At 43.5% G+C, this 22,923-nt stretch overlaps 1 protein-coding gene across 1 annotated transcript in view; it reads right to left on the bottom strand.

Moving 5' to 3' along the window:
- LOC133548270 (A disintegrin and metalloproteinase with thrombospondin motifs 18-like) overlaps positions 1-22,923 on the bottom strand; it is a 199,595-nt gene that overhangs the window by 78,399 nt on the left and 98,273 nt on the right. Inside the window, exon 13 of the mRNA XM_061893586.1 lies at positions 9,142-9,314. Coding sequence (XP_061749570.1) covers positions 9,142-9,314 — 173 coding nt within the window. The remainder of the gene's footprint in view (positions 1-9,141; positions 9,315-22,923) is intronic.

Below are 22,923 nucleotides of genomic sequence, written 5' to 3'. Positions count from 1 at the left end.
GCAGCTGCCCACGGTTGAAATGAACGACAACAAAGGTGACTTGGCCCGAGGTCTCGAAACCTCAAGAACTGCCGCAACCCCTGTAGTTACCAGGAATATTGTCATATCGAGTCTGGTACTTGCGCCTAGCTTCACAAACGACAAATCTCTTCAGTCGTTCTGCCAAAACCAGACTGACTGACTAAGCAAAGGTGGTTGTTGGGGTTGAACCTGGACTCAGATGACAGGCACTGACAACAAAGTCTTCTCTGGGGTATTTATTGTCTGCTTCAAAATTCAAGTCTGAGCAGCTGCCCACGGTTGAAATGAACGACAACAAAGGTGACTTGGCCCGAGGTCCCGAAACCTCAAGAACTGCCCCAACCCCTGTAGTTACCAGGAATATTGTCATATCGAGTCTGGTACTTGCGCCTACCTTCCGGGTCGTTCTGCCAAAACCAGACTGACTGACTGAGCAAAGGTGGTTGTTGGGGTTAAACCTGGACTCAGAAGACAGGCACTGACAACGAAGTCTTCTCTGGGGATTTATTGTCTGCTTGAAAATTCGATTCTGAGCAGCTGCCCGCGGTTGAAATCAACGACAACAAAGGTGACTTGGCCCGAGGTCCCGAAACCTCAAGAACTGCCGCAACCCCTGTAGTTACCAGGAATATTGTCATATCGAGGCTGGTACTTGCGCCTACCTTCACAAACGACAAATCTCCCGGGTCGTTCTGCCAAAACCAGACTGACTGACTATGCAAAGGTGGTTGTTGGGGTTAAACTTGGACTCTGAAGACAGGCACTGACAACAAAGTCTTCTCTGGGGATTTATTGTCTGCTTCAAAATTCGAGTCTGAGCAGCTGCCCACGGTTGAAATGAACGACAACAAAGGTGACTTGGCCCGAGCTCCCGAAACCTCAAGAACTGCCGCAACCCCTTTAGTTACCAGGAATATTGTCATATTGAGTCTGGTACTTGCGCCTACCTTCCGGGTCGTTCTGCCAAAACCAGACTGACTGACTATGCAAAGGTGGTTGTTGGGGTTAAACCTGGACTCAGAAGACAGGCACTGACAACGAAGTCTTCTCTGGGGATTTATTGTCTGCTTGAAAATTCGATTCTGAGCAGCTGCCCACGGTTGAAATCAACGACAACAAAGGTGACTTGGCCCGAGGTCCCGAAACCTCAAGAACTGCCCCAACCCCTGTAGTTACCAGGAATATTGTCATATTGAGTCTCGAACTTGCGCCTACCTTCCGGGTCGTTCTGCCAAAACCAGACTGACTGACTAAGCAAAGGTGGTTGTTGGGGTTAAACCTGGACTCAGAAGACAGGCACTGACAACAAAGTCTTCTCTGGGGTTTTATTGTCTGCTTGAAAATTCGAGTCTGAGCAGTTGCCCGCGGTTGAAATGAACGACAACAAAGGTGACTTGGCCCGAGGTCCCGAAACCTCAAGAACTGCCCCAACCCCAGTAGTTACCAGGAATATTGTCATATCGAGTCTGGTACTTGCGCCTACCTTCACAAACGACAAATCTCCCGGGTCGTTCTGCCAAAACCAGACAGACTGACTAAGCAAAGGTGGTTGTTGGGGTTGAACCTGGACTCGGAAGACAGGCACTGACAACGAAGTCTTCTTTGGGCGATTTATTGTCTGCTTGAAAATTCGAGTCTGAGCAGCTGCCCACGGTTGAAATGAACGACAACAAAGGTGACTTGGCCCGAGGTCTCGAAACCTCAAGAACTGCCGCAACCCCTGTAGTTACCAGGAATATTGTCATATCGAGTCTGGTACTTGCGCCTAGCTTCACAAACGACAAATCTCTTCAGTCGTTCTGCCAAAACCAGACTGACTGACTAAGCAAAGGTGGTTGTTGGGGTTGAACCTGGACTCAGATGACAGGCACTGACAACAAAGTCTTCTCTGGGGTATTTATTGTCTGCTTCAAAATTCAAGTCTGAGCAGCTGCCCACGGTTGAAATGAACGACAACAAAGGTGACTTGGCCCGAGGTCCCGAAACCTCAAGAACTGCCCCAACCCCTGTAGTTACCAGGAATATTGTCATATCGAGTCTGGTACTTGCGCCTACCTTCCGGGTCGTTCTGCCAAAACCAGACTGACTGACTGAGCAAAGGTGGTTGTTGGGGTTAAACCTGGACTCAGAAGACAGGCACTGACAACGAAGTCTTCTCTGGGGATTTATTGTCTGCTTGAAAATTCGATTCTGAGCAGCTGCCCGCGGTTGAAATCAACGACAACAAAGGTGACTTGGCCCGAGGTCCCGAAACCTCAAGAACTGCCGCAACCCCTGTAGTTACCAGGAATATTGTCATATCGAGGCTGGTACTTGCGCCTACCTTCACAAACGACAAATCTCCCGGGTCGTTCTGCCAAAACCAGACTGACTGACTATGCAAAGGTGGTTGTTGGGGTTAAACTTGGACTCTGAAGACAGGCACTGACAACAAAGTCTTCTCTGGGGATTTATTGTCTGCTTCAAAATTCGAGTCTGAGCAGCTGCCCACGGTTGAAATGAACGACAACAAAGGTGACTTGGCCCGAGCTCCCGAAACCTCAAGAACTGCCGCAACCCCTTTAGTTACCAGGAATATTGTCATATTGAGTCTGGTACTTGCGCCTACCTTCCGGGTCGTTCTGCCAAAACCAGACTGACTGACTATGCAAAGGTGGTTGTTGGGGTTAAACCTGGACTCAGAAGACAGGCACTGACAACGAAGTCTTCTCTGGGGATTTATTGTCTGCTTGAAAATTCGATTCTGAGCAGCTGCCCACGGTTGAAATCAACGACAACAAAGGTGACTTGGCCCGAGGTCCCGAAACCTCAAGAACTGCCCCAACCCCAGTAGTTACCAGGAATATTGTCATATTGAGTCTCGAACTTGCGCCTACCTTTCGGGTCGTTCTGCCAAAACCAGACTGACTGACTAAGCAAAGGTGGTTGTTGGGGTTAAACCTGGACTCAGAAGACAGGCACTGACAACGAAGTCTTCTCTGGGGGATTTATTGTCTGCTTGAAAATTCGAGTCTGAGCAGCTGCCCGCGGTTGAAATGAACGACAACAAAGGTGACTTGAGCCGAGGTCCCGAAACCTCAAGAACTGCCGCAACCCCTTTAGTTACCAGGAATATTGTCATATTGAGTCTGGTACTTGCGCCTACCTTCCGGGTCGTTCTGCCAAAACCAGACTGACTGACTTAGCAAAGGTGGTTATTGGGGTTAAACCTGGACTCAGAAGACAGGCACTGACAACGAAGTCTTCTCTGGGCGATTTATTGTCTGCTTGAAAATTCGAGTCTGAGCAGCTGCCCGCGGTTGAAATGAACGACAACAAAGGTGACTTGGCCCGAGGTCCCGAAACCTCAAGAACTGCCCCAACCCCAGTAGTTACCAGGAATATTGTCATATCGAGGCTGGTACTTGCGCCTACCTTCCGGGTCGTTCTGCCAAAAGCAGACTGACTGACTATGCAAAGGTGGTTGTTGGGGTTAAACCTGGACTCGGAAGACAGGCACTGACAACGAAGTCTTCTCTGGGGGATTTATTGTCTGCTTGAAAATTCGAGTCTGAGCAGCTGCCCGCGGTTGAAATGAACGACAACAAAGGTGACTTGGCCCGAGGTCCCGAAGGCACTTTAGAATAGGTTCCTCCAAACATAACCTCCCATTCATCAAGAGTCTAAAGAGTCCTGGGACGGCGGCCAAACACACCGCTGTCCTTCACTACCCTCCCTTTCTCTGCGCTCGCTCAGGGCCAGGAGGCTTCCTTTTTCAAATCCCTCCCCACTGTGCAGAGGCGGTGCAAGTGGCTGCATGCCTGCCATGCATATCACACACAGTGATAGTTTCCTCCAGCTTCTTTGGCCCCAGACAAGCCGGCAGTAAATAGAGCTCGGCATGGCAGGAAAAAAAAAGCCCATTAAAGAGATTGGGGCTGGGACGGCACGGCGCGGAATACAGAAGATCAAGCCGAATTAAGACGAGACAAAGCTCGCCGGCCGGCCGAAAGCGCTGCTTTGTGTGTTTGGGAGCCGGCCAATCAGACGCTCCCCGCTCTTGTTCTGAGCGTCGGAATACAACAAATTACGTGGTGTCTTACGAAAGCTCTTAAAAGATTGAAAATCTTTGGCCGGAATGTTCCAATTACAGGCAAGTAGCTGAGAGAGGACTTGAAATTTCCAAGCAAGGGCGTAGAATTGGGTAGGGACGCTAGGGACAGGACCCCTAGCAATATCCAGCCGCTACTGCAGGGGTCGGCAACCTTTTTTTGCAGAGAGAGCCAAGAAGCCAAATATTCAATCAATCAATCAATCAATCAATCAATCAATCAATCAATGTTTATTTATATAGCCCCAAATCACAAATGTCTCAAAGGGCTGCACAAATCATTACGACTACAACATCCTCGGAAGAACCCACAAAAGGGCAAAGAAAACTCACACCCAGTGGGACGCCAGTGACAATGCTGACTATGAGAAACCTTGGAGAGGACCACAGATGTGGGCAACCCCCCCCCTAGGGGACCGAAAGCAATGGATGTCGAGCGGGTCTAACATGATACTGTGAAAGTTCAATCCATAGTGGCTCCAACACAGCCGCGAGAGTTCAGTTCAAAGCAGCCAGAGTCCCGTCCACAGGAAACCATCCCAAGCGGAGGCGGATGTCCCCAACCGATATTTACGTAAGAGCTATATAATATATTGTTCACGCTGAACACAACTAAAAGTGTGCATTTTTAATTAAGACCAACATTTCTAGAGTATAATAGGTCTCTTATTCTTTGTAATAACGTTGTTATTCTGAAGCTGACTTAGGAGGGGGCGTGGCCTGCGGGTCTGCAGCGATGCGGGGTGTTGCCAGGACCGGTCTCGAAATCAGCGACAGGTGTGTAAACGGCCCACCTGGGCCTTGTTGAAGAACCCCCAAGAGGGCTAGCCCTACACTAACCAATAATAAATAATTTCTTACCCTTAAGGCAACTTCTTGAATAGGTGCTGTAGAAAAACGGATGGACGAATTCAAATGCATGAGCGTTTTCATATTTTGAACGTTATTTTTAACACTGTCATTACAAGTGGAATTATTCATTATCAATCAATCAATCAATCAATGTTTATTTATATAGCCCCAAATCACAAATGTCTCAAAGGACTGCACAAATCATTATGACTACAACATCCTCGGAAGAACCCACAAAAGGCCAAGGAAAACTCACACCCAGTGGGACGCCAGTGACAATGCTGACTATGAGAAACCTTGGAGAGGACCTCAGATGTGGGCAACCCCCCCGCTCTAGGGGACCGAAAGCAATGGATGTCGAGCGGGTCTAACATGATACTGTGAAAGTTCAATCCATAGTGGCTCCAACACAGCCGCGAGAGTTCAGTTCAAAGCAGCCAGAGTCCCGTCCACAGGAAACCATCCCAAGCGGAGGCGGATGTCCCCAACCGATATTTACGTAAGAGCTATATAATATATTTTTCACGCTGAACACAACTAAAAGTGTGCATTTTTGATTAAGACCAACATTTCTAGAGTATAATAGGTCTCTTATTCTTTGTAATAACGTTGTTATTCTGAAGCTAACTTAGGAGGGGGCGTGGCCTGCGGGGTGTTGCCAGGACCGGTCTCGAAATCAGCGACAGGTGTGTAAACGGCCCACCTGGGCCTTGTTGAAGAACCCCCAAGAGGGCTAGCCCTACACTAACCAATAATAAATAATTTCTTACCCTTAAGGCAACTTCTTGAATAGGTGCTGTAGAAAAATGGATGGACGAATTCAAATGCATGAGCGTTTTCATATTTTGAACGTGTTTTTTAACACTGTCATTACAAGTGGAATTATTCATTATCAATCAATCAATCAATCAATGTTTATTTATATAGCCCCAAATCACAAATGTCTCAAAGGACTGCACAAATCATTACGACTACAACATCCTCGGAAGAACCCACAAAAGGGCAAGGAAAACTCACATCCAGTGGGACGCCAGTGACAATGCTGACTATGAGAAACCTTGGAGAGGACCTCAGATGTGGGCAACCCCCCCCCATCTAGGGGACCGAAAGCAATGGATGTCGAGCGGGTCTAACATGATACTGTGAAAGTTCAATCCATAGTGGCTCCAACACAGCCGCGAGAGTTCAGTTCAAAGCAGCCAGAGTCCCGTCCACAGGAAACCATCCCAAGCGGAGGCGGATGTCCCCAACCGATATTTACGTAAGAGCCATATAATATATTTTTCACACTGAACACAACTAAAAGTGTGCATTTTTAATCCAGACCAACATTTCTAGAGTATAACAGGTCTCTTATTCTTTGTAATAACGTTGTTATTCTGAAGCTAACTTAGGAGGGGGCGTGGCCTGCGGGGTGTTGCCAGGACCGGTCTCGAAATCAGCGACAGGTGTGTAAACGGCCCACCTGGGCCTTGTTGAAGAACCCCCAAGAGGGCTAGCCCTACACTAACCAATAATAAATCATTTCTTACCCTTAAGGCAACTTCTTGAGTAGGTGCTGTAGAAAAACGGATGGACGAATTCAAATGCATGAGCGTTTTCATATTTTGAACGTTATTTTCAACACTGTCATTACAAGTGGAATTATTCATTATCAATCAATCAATCAATGTTTATTTATATAGCCCCAAATCACAAATGTCTCAAAGGGCTGCACAAATCATTACGACTACGACATCCTCGGAAGAACCCACAAAAGGCCAAGGAAAACTCACACCCAGTGGGACGCCAGTGACAATGCTGACTATGAGAAACCTTGGAGAGGACCTCAGATGTGGGCAACCCCCCTCCCCCCTCTAGGGGACCGAAAGCAATGGATGTCGAGCGGGTCTAACATGATACTGTGAAAGTTCAATCCATAGTGGCTCCAACACAGCCGCGAGAGTTCAGTTCAAAGCAGCCAGAGTCCCGTCCACAGGAAACCATCCCAAGCGGAGGCGGATGTCCCCAACCGATATTTACGTAAGAGCTATATAATATATTTTTCACACTGAACACAACTAAAAGTGTGCATTTTTGATTAAGACCAACATTTCTAGAGTATAATAGGTCTCTTATTCTTTGTAATAACGTTGTTATTCTGAAACTAACTTAGGAGGGGGCGTGGCCTGCGGGGTGTTGCCAGGACCGGTCTCGAAATCAGCGACAGGTGTGTAAACGGCCCACCTGGGCCTTGTTGAAGAACCCCCAAGAGGGCTAGCCCTACACTAACCAATAATAAATAATTTCTTACCCTTAAGGCAACTTCTTGAATAGGTGCTGTAGAAAAACGGATGGACGAATTCAAATGCATGAGCATTTTCATATTTTTAACGTTATTTTTAACACTGTCGTTACAAGTGGAATTATTCGTTACCAATCAATCAATCAATCAATGTTTATTTATATAGCCCCAAATCACAAATGTCTCAAAGGACTGCACAAATCATTACGACTACAACATCCTCGGAAGAACCCACAAAAGGGCAAGGAAAACTCACACCCAGTGGGCAGGGAGAATTCACATCCTGTGGGACGCCAGTGACAATGCTGACTATGAGAAACTTTGGAGAGGACCTCAGATGTGGGCAACCCCCCCCCTCTAGGGGACCGAAAGCAATGGATGTCGAGCGGGTCTAACATGATACTGTGAAAGTTCAATCCATAGTGGCTCCAACACAGCCGCGAGAGTTCAGTTCAAAGCAGCCAGAGTCCTGTCCACAGGAAACCATCCCAAGCGGAGGCGGATGTCCCCAACCGATATTTACGTAAGAGCCATATAATATATTTTTCACGCTGAACACAACTAAAAGTGTGCATTTTTAATTAAGACCAACATTTCTAGAGTATAATAGGTCTCTTATTCTTTGTAATAACGTTGTTATTCTGAAGCTGACTTAGGAGGGGGCGTGGCCTGCGGGTCTGCAGCGATGCGGGGTGTTGCCAGGACCGGTCTCGAAATCAGCGACAGGTGTGTAAACGGCCCACCTGGGCCTTGTTGAAGAACCCCCAAGAGGGCTAGCCCTACACTAACCAATAATAAATAATTTCTTACCCTTAAGGCAACTTCTTGAATAGGTGCTGTAGAAAAATGGATGGACGAATTCAAATGCATGAGCGTTTTCATATTTTGAACGTTATTTTTAACATTACAAGTGGAATTATTCGTTATCAATCAATCAATCAATAAATGTTTATTTATATAGCCCCAAATCACAAATGTCTCAAAGGACTGCACAAATCATTACGACTACAACATCCTCGGAAGAACCCACAAAAGGGCAAGGAAAATTCACATCCAGTGGGACGCCAGTGACAATGCTGACTATGAGAAACCTTGGAGAGGACCTCAGATGTGGGCAACCCCCCCCTCTAGGGGACCGAAAGCAATGGATGTCGAGCGGGTCTAACATGATACTGTGAAAGTTCAATCCATAGTGGCTCCAACACAGCCGCGAGAGTTCAGTTCAAAGCAGCCAGAGTCCCGTCCACAGGAAACCATCCCAAGCGGAGGCGGATGTCCCCAACCGATATTTACGTAAGAGCTATATAATATATTGTTCACGCTGAACACAACTAAAAGTGTGCATTTTTAATCCAGACCAACATTTCTAGAGTATAATAGGTCTGTTATTCTTTGTAATAACCTTGTTATTCTGAAGCTGACTTAGGAGGGGGCGTGGCCCGCGGGGTGTTGCCAGGACCGGTCTCGAAATCAGCGACAGGTGTGTAAACGGCCCACCTGGGCCTTGTTGAAGAACCCCCAAGAGGGCTAGCCCTACACTAACCAATAATAAATAATTGCTTACCCTTAGGGCAACTTCTTGAATAGGTGCTGTAGAAAAATGGATGGACGAATTCAAATGCATGAGCGTTTTCATATTTTGAACGTTATTTTCAACACTGTCATTACAAGTGGAATTATTCATTACTTATCAGATTTATCCGAGAGCCAGATGCGGTCATCAAAAGAGCCACATCTGGCTCTAGAGTCCATAGGTTCCCTACCCCTGTCCGATAAAATCTGCATGACGTGAAATTATGATCGCTAATGTAAAAAAAACTTTTGTGTCCCCACCAATCTCAAAATCAAACCTAGTCCCTTGCATCCAAGGACAAAGTCAACTTTGAATATTTACCTTCTACTTTGGTGTACGGCCTCCACTTGTAGTACCAGCCCCTGAAGGGCTTGCTGTTGTACTCGGCGCACTGCTGGGTCCGGAAGTCCCCCGTGTTGTGCGGGCAGGGCCGGGTGTTACACAGCTGGTTGAGACGGTTGGAGCCCGGACAGAATTTACCGTTGTACTGCGGCCTGATCAAAGAAAAGAGAAAACCCGCCCAGGATTAGCGAGAGTTTCAGAAGTGAACATTTGGCCTGGTGGCTTCTCTCAACAGCCCAAGGGCATTCATTGTGATGAGTAATTCATAAAAATAAAAAAAAATTGGCACCTTAAAACAACTCCCTGACGAGTCTGATCTGTCAACACCTATACAAAACTGAACCAACATGTGGAACAAACAGAGGTGCGGAAGATATCTGGGAGAACTTCTTAAGGTTGGATTCAAAGGATTCTGTGGCCAGTCGGTATCTGGCAGTGGGAGAAGGGTCTAGCTAAGTCTTGCTTACTCTAAGTTCCGCCTACAAGGGTGAAGACAACGGATGTGAACCGTGGTTCAAAGACATGGTCAGAGTGGACACTTGGTTTGTAACAAGATCCAAGATGGCAAATGCAACGCACCATGGTTGTTATTCGGTTGTTGAATGCATTGCTTTTCCGGCTGGTTATATACAATCCTAACCCCAACCCAAACTGTGGACTCTCACACTATTATGTTGGATCCACTATGGACTGGACTCCCAAACTATTATGTTAGATCCACTATGGACTGGACTCCCAAACTATTATGTTAGATCCACTATGGACTGGACTCTCACAATATTATGTTAGATCCACTATGGACTGGACTCTCACTATTATGTTAGTTTCACTATGGACTGGACTCTCACTGTTATGTTAGATCCACTATGGACTGGACTCTCACTATTATGTTAGATCCACTATGGATTGGACTCTCACTATTATGTTAGATCCACTATGGACTGGACTTTCACACTATTATGTTAGATCCACTATGGACTGGAATCTCACTATTATGTTAGATTCACTATGGACTGGACACTCACTATTATGTTAGATCCACTATGGACTGGACTCCCAAACTATTATGTTAGATCCACTATGGACTACACTCTCACTATTATGTTAGATCCACTATGGACTGGACTCCCAAACTATTATGTTAGATCCACTATGGACTGGACTCTCACTATTATGTTAGTTTCACTATGGACTGGACTCTCACTGTTATGTTAGATCCACTATGGACTGGACTCTCACTATTATGTTAGATCCACTATGGATTGGACTCTCACTATTATGTTAGATCCACTATGGACTGGACTTTCACACTATTATGTTAGATCCACTATGGACTGGACTCTCACACTATTATGTTAGATCCACTATGGACTGGACTCTCACACTATTATATTAGATCCACTATGGACTGGACTCTCCCTATTATGTTAGATCCACTATGGACTGGACTCTCACTATTATGTTAGATCCACTATGGACTGGACTCTCACTATTATGTTAGATCCACTATGGACTGGACTCTCACTATTATGTTAGATCCACTATGGACTGGACTCTCACTATTATGTTAGATCCACTATGGACTGGACTCTCAATATTATTTTAGATCCACTATGGACTGGACTCTCACTATTATGTTAGATCCGCTATGGACTGGACTTTCACACTATTAATGTTAGATCCACTATGGACTGGACTTTCACACTATTATGTTTGATCCACTATGGACTGGACTCTCACACTATTATGTTAGATCCACTATGGACTAGACTCTCACACTATTATGTTAGATCCACTATGGACTGGACTCTCACTATTATGTTAGACCCACTATAGACTGGACTCTCACTATTATGTTAGATCCACTATGGACTGGACTCTCAATATTATGTTAGATCCACTATGGACTGGACTCTCACTATTATGTTAGATCCACTATGGACTGGACTCTCACTATTATGTTAGATCCACTATGGACTGGACTCTCACTATTATGTTTGTTCCACTATGGACTGGACTCTCACTATTATGTTAGATCCACTATGGACTGGACTCTCACTATTATGTTAGATCCACTATGGACTGGACTCTCACTATTATGTTAGATCCACTATGGACTGGACTCTCACTATTATGTTAGATCCACTATGGACTGGACTCTCACACTATTATGTTAGATCCACTATGGACTAGACTCTCACACTGCTAATGTTAGATCCACTATGGACTGGACTTTCACACTATTATGTTAGATCCACTATGGACTGGATTCTCACACTATTATGTTAGATCCACTATGGACTGGACTCTCATTATTATGTTAGATCCACTATGGACTGGACTCTCACTATTATGTTAGATCCACTATGGACTGGACTCACACTATTATGTTAGATCCACTATGGGCTGGACTTTCACTATTATGTTAGATCCACTATGGACTGGACTCTCACACTATTATGTTAGATCCACTATGGACTGGAATCTCACTATTATGTTAGATCCACTATGGACTGGACTCCCAAACTATTATGTTAGATCCACTATGGACTACACTCTCACTATTATGTTAGATCCACTATGGACTGGACTCTCACTATTATGTTAGATCCACTATGGACTGAACTCTCACACTATTATGTTAGATCCACTATGGACTGGACTCTCACTATTATGTTAGTTTCACTATAGACTGGACTCTCACTGTTATGTTAGACCCACTATGGACTGGACTCTTACACTATTATGTTAGATCCACTATGGACTGGACTCTCACTATTATGTTAGATCCACTATGGACTGGACTCTCACACTATTATGTTAGATCCACTATGGACTAGACTCTCACACTGCTAATGTTAGATCCACTATGGACTGGACTTTCACACTATTATGTTAGATCCACTATGGACTGGATTCTCACACTATTATGTTAGATCCACTATGGACTGGACTCTCATTATTATGTTAGATCCACTATGGACTGGACTCTCACTATTATGTTAGATCCACTATGGACTGGACTCACACTATTATGTTAGATCCACTATGGGCTGGACTCTCACTATTATGTTAGATCCACTATGGACTGGACTCTCACTATTATGTTAGATCCACTATGGACTGGACTCTCACACTATTATGTTAGATCCACTATGGACTGGAATCTCACTATTATGTTAGATCCACTATGGACTGGACTCCCAAACTATTATGTTAGATCCACTATGGACTACACTCTCACTATTATGTTAGATCCACTATGGACTGGACTCTCACTATTATGTTAGTTTCACTATGGACTGGACTCTCACTGTTATGTTAGATCCACTATGGACTGGACTCTTACACTATTATGTTAGATCCACTATGGACTGGACTCTCACTATTATGTTAGATCCACTATGGACTGGACTCTCACTATTATGTTAGATCCACTATGGACTGGACTCTCACTATTATGTTAGATCCACTATGGACTGGACTCTCACTATTATGTTAGATCCACTATGGATTGGACTCTCACTATTATGTTAGATCCACTATGGACTGGACTTTCACACTATTATGTTAGATCCACTATGGACTGGACTCTCACACTATTATGTTAGATCCACTATGGACTGGAATCTCACTATTATGTTAGATCCACTATGGACTGGAATCTCACTATTATGTTAGATTCACTATGGACTGGACACTCACTATTATGTTAGATCCACTATGGACTGGACTCTCACTATTATGTTAAATCCACTATGGACTGGACTCTCACTATTATGTTAGATCCACTATGGACTGGACTCTCACTATTATGTTAAATCCACTATGGACTGGACTCTCACTATTATGCTAGATCCACTATGGACTGGACTCTCACTATTATGTTAGACCCACTATGGACTGGACTCTCACACTATTATGTTAGATCCACTATGGACTGGACTCTCACTATTATGTTAGATCCACTATGGATTGGACTCTCACTATTATGTTAGATCCACTATGGACTGGACTTTCACACTATTATGTTAGATCCACTATGGACTGGACTCTCACACTATTATGTTAGATCCACTATGGACTGGAATCTCACTATTATGTTAGATTCACTATGGACTGGACACTCACTATTATGTTAGATCCACTATGGACTGGACTCCCAAACTATTATGTTAGATCCACTATGGACTACACTCTCACTATTATGTTAAATCCACTATGGACTGGACTCTCACTATTATGTTAGATCCACTATGGACTGGACTCTCACACTATTATGTTAGATCCACTATGGACTGGACTCTCACTGTTATGTTAGATCCACTATGGACTGGACTCTTACACTATTATGTTAGATCCACTATGGACTGGACTCTCACTATTATGTTAGATCCACTATGGACTGGACTCTCACACTATTATGTTAGATCCACTATGGACTAGACTCTCACACTGCTAATGTTAGATCCACTATGGACTGGACTTTCACACTATTATGTTAGATCCACTATGGACTGGACTCTCACACTATTATGTTAGATCCACTATGGACTGGACTCTCACTATTATGTTAGATCCACTATGGATTGGACTCTCACTATTATGTTAGATCCACTATGGACTGGACTCACACTATTATGTTAGATCCACTATGGACTGGACTCTCACTATTATGTTAGATCCACTATGGACTGGACTCTCACTATTATGTTAGATCCACTATGGACTGGACTCTCACACTATTATGTTAGATCCACTATGGACTGGACTCTCACTATTATGTTAGTTTCACTATGGACTGGACTCTCACTGTTATGTTAGATCCACTATGGACTGGACTCTTACACTATTATGTTAGATCCACTATGGACTGGACTCTCACTATTATGTTAGATCCACTATGGACTGGACTCTCACACTATTATGTTAGATCCACTATGGACTAGACTCTCACACTGCTAATGTTAGATCCACTATGGACTGGACTTTCACACTATTATGTTAGATCCACTATGGACTGGATTCTCACACTATTATGTTAGATCCACTATGGACTGGACTCTCATTATTATGTTAGATCCACTATGGACTGGACTCTCACTATTATGTTAGATCCACTATGGACTGGACTGACACTATTATGTTAGATCCACTATGGGCTGGACTCTCACTATTATGTTAGATCCACTATGGACTGGACTCTCACACTATTATGTTAGATCCACTATGGACTGGAATCTCACTATTATGTTAGATCCACTATGGACTGGACTCCCAAACTATTATGTTAGATCCACTATGGACTACACTCTCACTATTATGTTAGATCCACTATGGACTGGACTCTCACTATTATGCTAGATCCACTATGGACTGGACTCTCACTATTATGTTAGACCCACTATGGACTGGACTCTCACACTATTATGTTAGATCCACTATGGACTGGACTCTCACTATTATGTTAGATCCACTATGGACTGGACTCTCACTATTATGTTAGATCCACTATGGACTGGACTCTCACTATTATGCTAGATCCACTATGGACTGGACTCTCACTATTATGTTAGATCCACTATGGACTGGACTCTCACTATTATGTTAGATCCACTATGGACTGGACTCTCACTATTATGCTAGATCCACTATAGACTGGACTCTCACTATTATGTTAGATCCACTATGGACTGGACTCTCACAAAATGCGGGTCTCTCCAAGGTTTCTCATTGTCATCCCATAGGGTTGAGTTTTTCCTTGCCCTGATGTGGGCTCAGTACTGTGGATGTCATAGCGGCTTGTGCAGCCCTTTGAGACACTGGTGATTTAGGACTATATAAATAAACATTGATTGATTGTTCCCTCAACTAAAAACACAATTTACAAGTCCAAGAAGAACTTGTTGAGTATAAATAAACCTAAGAACTGTAAGAGCAGCGTTCAGTTCTACCGTCGACCACATGTCGGGGAGCGTCTGTTGACATTTAGCGAGCGCTGACGTTTCCCACAGCCCTTAAACTCATCGCCAGGCATTCCAGCAGGACCCCCAGCAGAGAAAATTGAGGCTCGCTATTTACGCCGTTTGCCGAGTTTCAGTCCAGCGTGGACGCAGGCGGAAGAACCATGCTGATCTAAGAGGGCTCGTAAAAACCCAACAAGAAACAGAAACCCAGACCTCAAGACGGGAGTCTTTGGATTAGTCGGGGAAATTAAGGGAATATAGCATAGAAGCTTCCTGAAAAATGTGGTTATGTGCTTAGAGAAGAGGTCTGCAGTGCACCTGATAGACCCAGGGACAGACCCAAGGTCAGACTCAGGTCCCAGACAAGGTCTGTGGTGCACCTGATACACCCGGGGACAGACCCAAGGTCAGACTCAGGTCCCAGAGGAGGTCTGCGGTGCACCTGATGGACCCAGGATAGACCCAGGTCCCAAAGGAGGTCTGTGGTGCACCTGATAGACCCAGGGACAGACCCAAGGTCAGACTCAGGTCCCAGAGGAGGTCTGTGGTGCACCTGATGGACCCAGGGACAGACCCAAGGTCCCAGAGGAGGTCTGCGGTGCACCTGAAAGACCCAGGGACAGACCCGGGTCCCAGAGGAGGTCTGTGGTGCACCTGATAGACCCAGGGACAGACCCAAGGTCAGGTCCCAGAGGAGGTCTGCGGCGCACCTGATACACCCAGGGAAAGACACAGGTACACAGGTCCCAAAGGAGGTCTGTGGTGCACCTGATAGACCCAAGGTCCCAGAGGAGGTCTGCAGTGCACCTGATAGACCCAGGGACAGACCCGGGTCCCAGAGGAGGTCTGCGGTGCACCTGATAGACCCAGGGAAAGACCCAAGGTCCCAGAGGAGGTCTACGGTGTACCTGATACACCCAAGGAAAGACCCAGGTCCCAGAGGAGGTCTGTGGTGCACCTGATACACCCGGGGACAGACCCGGGTCCCCGGGGAGGTATGTGGTGCACCTGATAGACCCAGGGTCAGACCCAAGGTCCCAGAGGAGGTCTGCGGTGCACCTGATAGACCCAGGGAAAGACCCAAGGTCAGACTCAGGTCCCAGAGGAGGTCTGTGGTGCACCTGATAAACCCAGGGAAAGACACAGGTAAGCAGGTCCCAGAGGAGGTTTGCGGTGCACCTGATAGACCCGGGGACAGACCCAAGGTCAGACCCAGGTCCCAGAGGAGGTCTGCGGTCCACCTGATAGACCCAGGGAAAGACCCAGGTCCCAAAGGAGGTTTGTGGTGCACCTGATAGACCCAGGGACAGACCCAAGGTCAGACCCAGGTCCCAGAGGAGGTTTGCGGTGCACCTGATAGACCCGGGGACAGACCCAAGGTCAGACCCAGGTCCCAGAGGAGGTCTGCGGTCCACCTGATAGACCCAGGGAAAGACCCAGGTCCCAAAGGAGGTTTGTGGTGCACCTGATAGACCCAGGGACAGACCCAAGGTCAGACCCAGGTCCCAGAGGAGGTTTGCGGTGCACCTGATAGACCCAGGGAAAGACCCAAGGTCAGACCTAGGTCCCAGAGGAGGTCTGCGGTGTACCTGATAAACCCAAGGAAAAACACAGGTCCCAGAGGAGGTCTGTGGTGCACCTGATAGACCCAGGGACAGACCCAGATCCCAGAGGTGGTCTGCGGTCCACCTGATAGACCAAGGGAAAGACCCAGGTCCCAAAGGAGGTTTGCGGTACACCTAATAGACCCAGGGACAGACCCATTTTCCAGAGGAGGTCTGTGGTGCACCTGGGAGACCCAGGGACAGATCCAGGGACAGTCTCAGGTCCCAGGGGAGGTCTGCAGTGCACCTGATAGACTCAGGGACAGATCCAGGTCCAAGAAGAGGTCTGTGGTGCACCTAATATACCCAGGGACAGACCCAGGGACAGTCTCAGGTCCAAGGAGAGGTCTGCGGTGCACCTGATAGACCCAGGGACAGACCCAGGTCCTAGAAGAGGTCTGTGGTGCACCAGATAGACCCAGAGACAGACCCATGTCCCAGAGGAGGTCTGTGGTGCACCAGATAGACCCAGGGACAGACCCAGGTCCTAGAAGAGGTCTGTGGTGCACCAGATAGACCCAGAGACAGACCCATGTCCCAGAGGAGGTCTGCGGTGCACCAGATAGACCCAGGGACAGTCTCAGGTCCCAGAGGAGGTCTGCGGTCCACCTGAAAGACCCAGGGACAGTCTCAGGTCCCAGAGGAGGTCTGCGGTGCACCAGATAGACCCAGGGACAGACCCAGACTTTCACTCTTCCACTGCACTTCTCCCGTGACCGTTTTGATACCATATCCAAAAAACAAGACTTTAGTCAGATTTAAGTTTTGGGTTTGTGTTTCACGGTCCTCGGGGCTCTTGAGGAATGCTGAAAAGTCCCGAGGCCGCATGAAACCCGCCCGGCAACTGGAGGAGACGAGTTGGCGTGTCAAAGGTCAGCATGTTGACGCTTCTTCAGGAGACATTTTCTGTCTGGATGCTGAGTTGCCATGCAGTAACGCTGCAGTCGGGAAGAACGGAAAGTGGATATTCACCGCCCACACAATTATATATTTTTTTTGTTTTTTTACAGCACAATAAATATTCATACGGAAGAAATACATAAAAAAGTGGATTAAAGGAGCAAACAGGTGAAATGTCACCAGAAAAAGTCGCAATGTTAAGTCTAATAAAATTAAATAAAAACTGACAAGCAGTTTTTTTATCTTTAGAAGTGTCATTGCTCCAAAAATGTTGTTCTAAATTATGGATTTAATAACATCAAATATTCCACTTTGAATAATTTTGGGGGAAATATTTCACATGTGTTTGCCGTAAAAAAATATGTTTTCTCTGAAAAAAAAAAAAGAGTAAAATAGAAAAAAATACTAAAATAATAAAAACGTATAATAGATGGATAGATTTTAAGTTCCATCCAGTGATTTAAGTGTTGAAAGTAAAAATTTATTTTCCATGGCCCTTTTTTTATCCATAAGAATTTTCTCATCTTTTTTTTTTGAATTTTTCAACTTTCATAATTCAAAAAATAATAATAAATGTTGTTATGAAATATTGATTTCACGAATTCACATCAAATGTTCCTTTTTTAAATGTTTTTATGGGAGGAACAAAAATAATGATTTATCCATCCCTTCCATCCATTTTCTACCGCTTATTCCCTTTCGGGGTCGCGGGGGGCGCTGGCGCCTATCTCAGCTACAATCGGGCGGAAGGCAGGGTACACCCTGGACAAGTCGCCACCTCATCGCAGGCCCAATAATGATTTAATTGTTAAAATTAAAAATTAAAAATAAAAAAATATACATATATATATATATATATATATATATATATATATATATATTATTTTTTAACACTTTAATGAGTGTCGCCCTTTTGAATTTTAGTGGCTTTTTCACCTGTCATTTTTCGAAAAATAATAATAAATCAGAATAAATGTTGCTATGAATTATTGATCTAAAAACTTCACACCAAATATTCTAATTTTAAATGTTTTTTTGGTGACAATATTTTATATTTTGTGTGTTTTGTGCTTTTTATCCCTAAGAATTTTTTGGGCTTTTTTTTTTGGCTTTTTCAACTGTCATAATTCAAAAAATAATAATGAATCAAAATCAATGTTGTCATAAATTATTGATCTAATGACTTCACATCAAATATTCCTATTTTAAATGTTTTTTGGGGGTGGATATATTAAATATTTTGTGTGTTTGCCGTGAAAAAGTACATTTTCTCGGACAAAAATAATGATTTAATTGTTAAAAGTAAAAAATAAAATAAAAATGTATATATATATATATATATATATATATATATATATATATATATATATATATATATATATATATATATATACGTATATATAATTTATTTTTTAACACTTTAATGAGTGTGGCCCTTTTGAATTTTTGTGGATTTTTCACTTGTCATTGTTCGAAAAATAATAATGAATCAAAATCAATGTTATGAATAATTGATCTAATAACTTCACATCAAATACTCAAATTTTATATTTTTTGGGGGAGTGGGGAAATATTTCATATTTTGTATGTTTGCCGTAAAAAAAATAAGTTTTCTCTGACAAAAACTGCATAAAATATAAAAAATAATAAAAACGTATAATAGATGAATAGATCTTAAGTTCCATCCAGTGATTTAAGTTTTGAAAGTAAAAATGTATTTTGTGTGGTCTTTTTTTTATCCCTAAGAATTTTTTTGTCTGTTTTTGTCTTTTTCAACTGTCATAACTCAAAAATAATAATGAATCAAAATCAACGTTGTTTTTAAATATCGATCTAATGACTTTTACATCAAATATTCCTATTCTAAATGTTTTTTGGAGGGGAAATTTTGCATATTTTGTGTGTTTGCCGTGAAAAAAGTACATTTTCTTGGACAAAAATAATGATTTAAGTGTTGAAAGTTAAAAAAATATATATGATTTATTTTTTAACGCTTTAATGAGTTTGGTCCTTTGAATTTTAGTTAATTTTTCATTGTTCGCAAAATAATAATGAATCAAAATCAATGTTATGAATTATTGATCAACTGACTTCACATAAAATATTCCAATATTAAATGTTTTTTTGGGGGGGAAATATTTTATATTTTGTGTTTGCCATAAAAAAATATTTTCTCTCAAAAAAAAAACCAGCATAAAATAAATAAAATAAAATGATAATAAAAATGTATAATCGATGGATAGATCTTAAGTATTTTAAGTGTTGAAAGTAAAAATGTATTTTTACTTACTAAGAATTTTTTTTTTGTCATAATTAAAAAATGATAGTGGATCAAAAACAATGTTAGGAATTATTGATTTAATTATCAAAAAAAATCAAATTTTAAATGATTTGGGGGGGTGAAATATTGCATATTTTGTGTGTTTGTCGTGAAAAAAAAAACATTTTCTCTGACAAAAACAATGATTTAAGTGAAGTGAAGTGAATTATATTTATATAGCGCTTTTTCTCAAGTGACTCAAAGCGCTTTACATAGTGAAACCCAATATCTAAGTTACAATTAAACCAGTGTGGGTGGCACTGGAAGCAGGTGGGTAAAGTGTCTTGCCCAAGGACACAACGGCAGTGACTAGGTTGGCAGAAGCGGGAATCGAACCTGCAACCCTCAAGTTGCTGGCACGGCCACTCTACCAACCGAGCTAAACCGCCCCAAATATATATATTATATATTATATATATATATATACAATTTATTTTATTTAACACTTTTATAACTGTTACCCTTTTGAATTTTAGTGGGTTTTAACTGTTATTGTTAGAAAAATAATAATGAATCAAAATCAATGTTGTTATGAATTGTTGATCTAATGACTTCACATCAAATATTCCACTTTAAAATATTTTTGTGGAAAATATTGCATATCTTATGTGTTTTCTATTTAAAAAAAAAGTTTTCTTCGACAAAATACCCATGAAATAAACAAACAAACATTGCAAAAACGTACAATTGGCCGACGGAGCTGAAGTTGATGCCGAGATTTAAGCGTTGAAAAAATATATATATTTTTTACACTTTTATGAATTTTTAATGAGATTTAAAAACGGCCATTACTCAAAACATAATAATGAATCAAAATGAATGTTTTCATGAATTATTGATGTAATAACTTCCCACCAATGGTGATGACCCTGATCTCCCCCCGGCTTCTTGGGGAGGATTAGGCTTCGTTTGATCTGGCAGGTGGTCTACGGGGGTTGGGGGCAGGGGGGTGGGGGGTGTCAGGTGGTCTCCGGAGGGGGAGAAGACGTCCATCGGTGACCCCCTTCAGGGGTCTTCTCGGTTTAGGTGAGTGGTCCCCAACCTTTTTGTATCCGCCGACCGGTCAACGCTTAATAATTTTTCCCGCGGCCCGGGTGGGGTGGGGGGACAGGGGGATCCTTTTTTTTTTTTTTTTTTTTCTTTTTTTCTTTTGTCATGAAAAAGGGGATTAAAAAATATCAATTGTATATCAAATGAAAAAAAATTGAATGCCTCTTTTCGGCGGCGGGTTTGAGTTGGAGCCGGGTTCGGTGGTAGCGGGGGGGTGTATACTGTAGCATCCCAGAAGAGTTAGTGATGCAGGGAGTTCTGGGTATCTGTCGGGTTGTGTTTATGTTGTGTTACGGTGTGGATGTTCTGCCGAAATGTGTTTGTCATTCTTGTTTGCGGTGTGTAACAGTGTTAAAGTTGTTTATACGGCCACCCTCAGTGTGACCTGTATGGCTGTTGACCAAGTATGCTTTGCATTCACTTGTGTGTGTGTATGAGTTGCATATATTATGTGAGTGGGCCGGCACGCTGTTTGTATGGAGGAAAAGCGGACGTGGCGACATGTAGAAAACGCCAAAGGCAGTGCTTTTACGGCCCCAATATTATTGGGGGACGGGCCGGGATGGGCACTGAACTTCGGGAGTCTCCCGGGAAAATCGGGAGGGTTGACGGGTATAAGTTAATGTTAATTTGATATTGCCTCAAAGGGCCAAAATAAATTACACGGCGTGGCCAAATTTGGCCCGCGGGCCAGAGTTTGACACCAATGACTTAGACGTAACGCTGCGCCCCCCAGGGTGCTAACGGGTCTTCACAGGCGCGTTTTAGTCCAAAAATAAAATTGGGAAACTGAAGAAAATCAAAAATATGCAACACAACAATGTATCCATCCAGTTTCTATCCCAGGTCGGGTCACGTTTTTTCTTTGTCATGAAAAAGGGGACGTTTTTGTCATGAAAAATGGAGGTTTTTGTGATTGGTGCACTAATTGTAAGTGTATATTGTGTTTTTGTGTTGATTTAATAAAAAAATAAAATAAACAAATAAAAAATGTATTTTATTATTTTTTTTAAATAAAAATTAATAAAAAATTCTTCTGCGGCCCGGTGGTTGGGGACCACTGGTTTAGGTGACCCGGATGTGATCAAGAACCAAATAAAGACAAATAAAGTTCAAGTACCCATGATTGTCTCACACACACACACACACACACACACACTAGGTATGGTGAAAAAATTCTCTGCATTTGACCCATCACCCTTTATAACCCCCTGAGAGGTGAGGGGAGCAGTGAGCAGCAGCCGTGGCCACGCCTGGGAATTATTTTTGGTGATTTAACCCTCAATTCAATAGCAAGGGGGCTGTGCTTCATTCTTGGTGCGTACATTTTTATTTTTTGGGGGGGGAAATTGCAACATTACATAGAGGTCTTTTGTCCGAGTTGGCTCTCAGTGCCGCTGGAGTGCTCTAGGTACATTAGCATCAAGCTACTGCATTTTTTGTGGACAATCGGAGCCTTACTTTACTAACTTCGGAGTTTTTGTTTTTTACAAGTCGATCGCTTTGTTGGCGTTGAAAATTGCAACATGACCCCAGACGTAGTTTGTCCGAGCTGCTGGAGTGATCAAGGTACATTAGCATCAAGCTAGTGCATTTTTTGTGGACAAGCGGAGCCTTGCTCTTTACTAACTTCGGAGAGGTTTTTTTTTTTTCAAGTCGATCGCTTTGTTGGCGTTGAAAATTGCAACATTACCCCAGACGTAGTTTGTCCGAGTCGGCTCTCAGTGCTGCTGGAGTGATCAAGGTACATTAGCATCAAGCTAGTGCATTTTTTGTGGACAAGCGGAGCCTTGCTTTAGTAACTTCGGAGAGTTTTTTTTTTTCAAGTCGATCGCCTTGTTGGCGTTGAAAATTGCATCATTACCCCAGACGTCGTTTGGCCGAGTCTGCTCTCAGTGCTGCTGGAGTGATCTAGGTACAT

The sequence above is a fragment of the Nerophis ophidion genome, linkage group LG02 (assembly GCF_033978795.1).
Source record: "Nerophis ophidion isolate RoL-2023_Sa linkage group LG02, RoL_Noph_v1.0, whole genome shotgun sequence".
Taxonomy (NCBI): Eukaryota; Metazoa; Chordata; class Actinopteri; order Syngnathiformes; family Syngnathidae; genus Nerophis; species Nerophis ophidion.
Note: the sequence above shows the minus strand (reverse complement) of the source record. Positions and strands in the feature narration are given on the sequence as shown.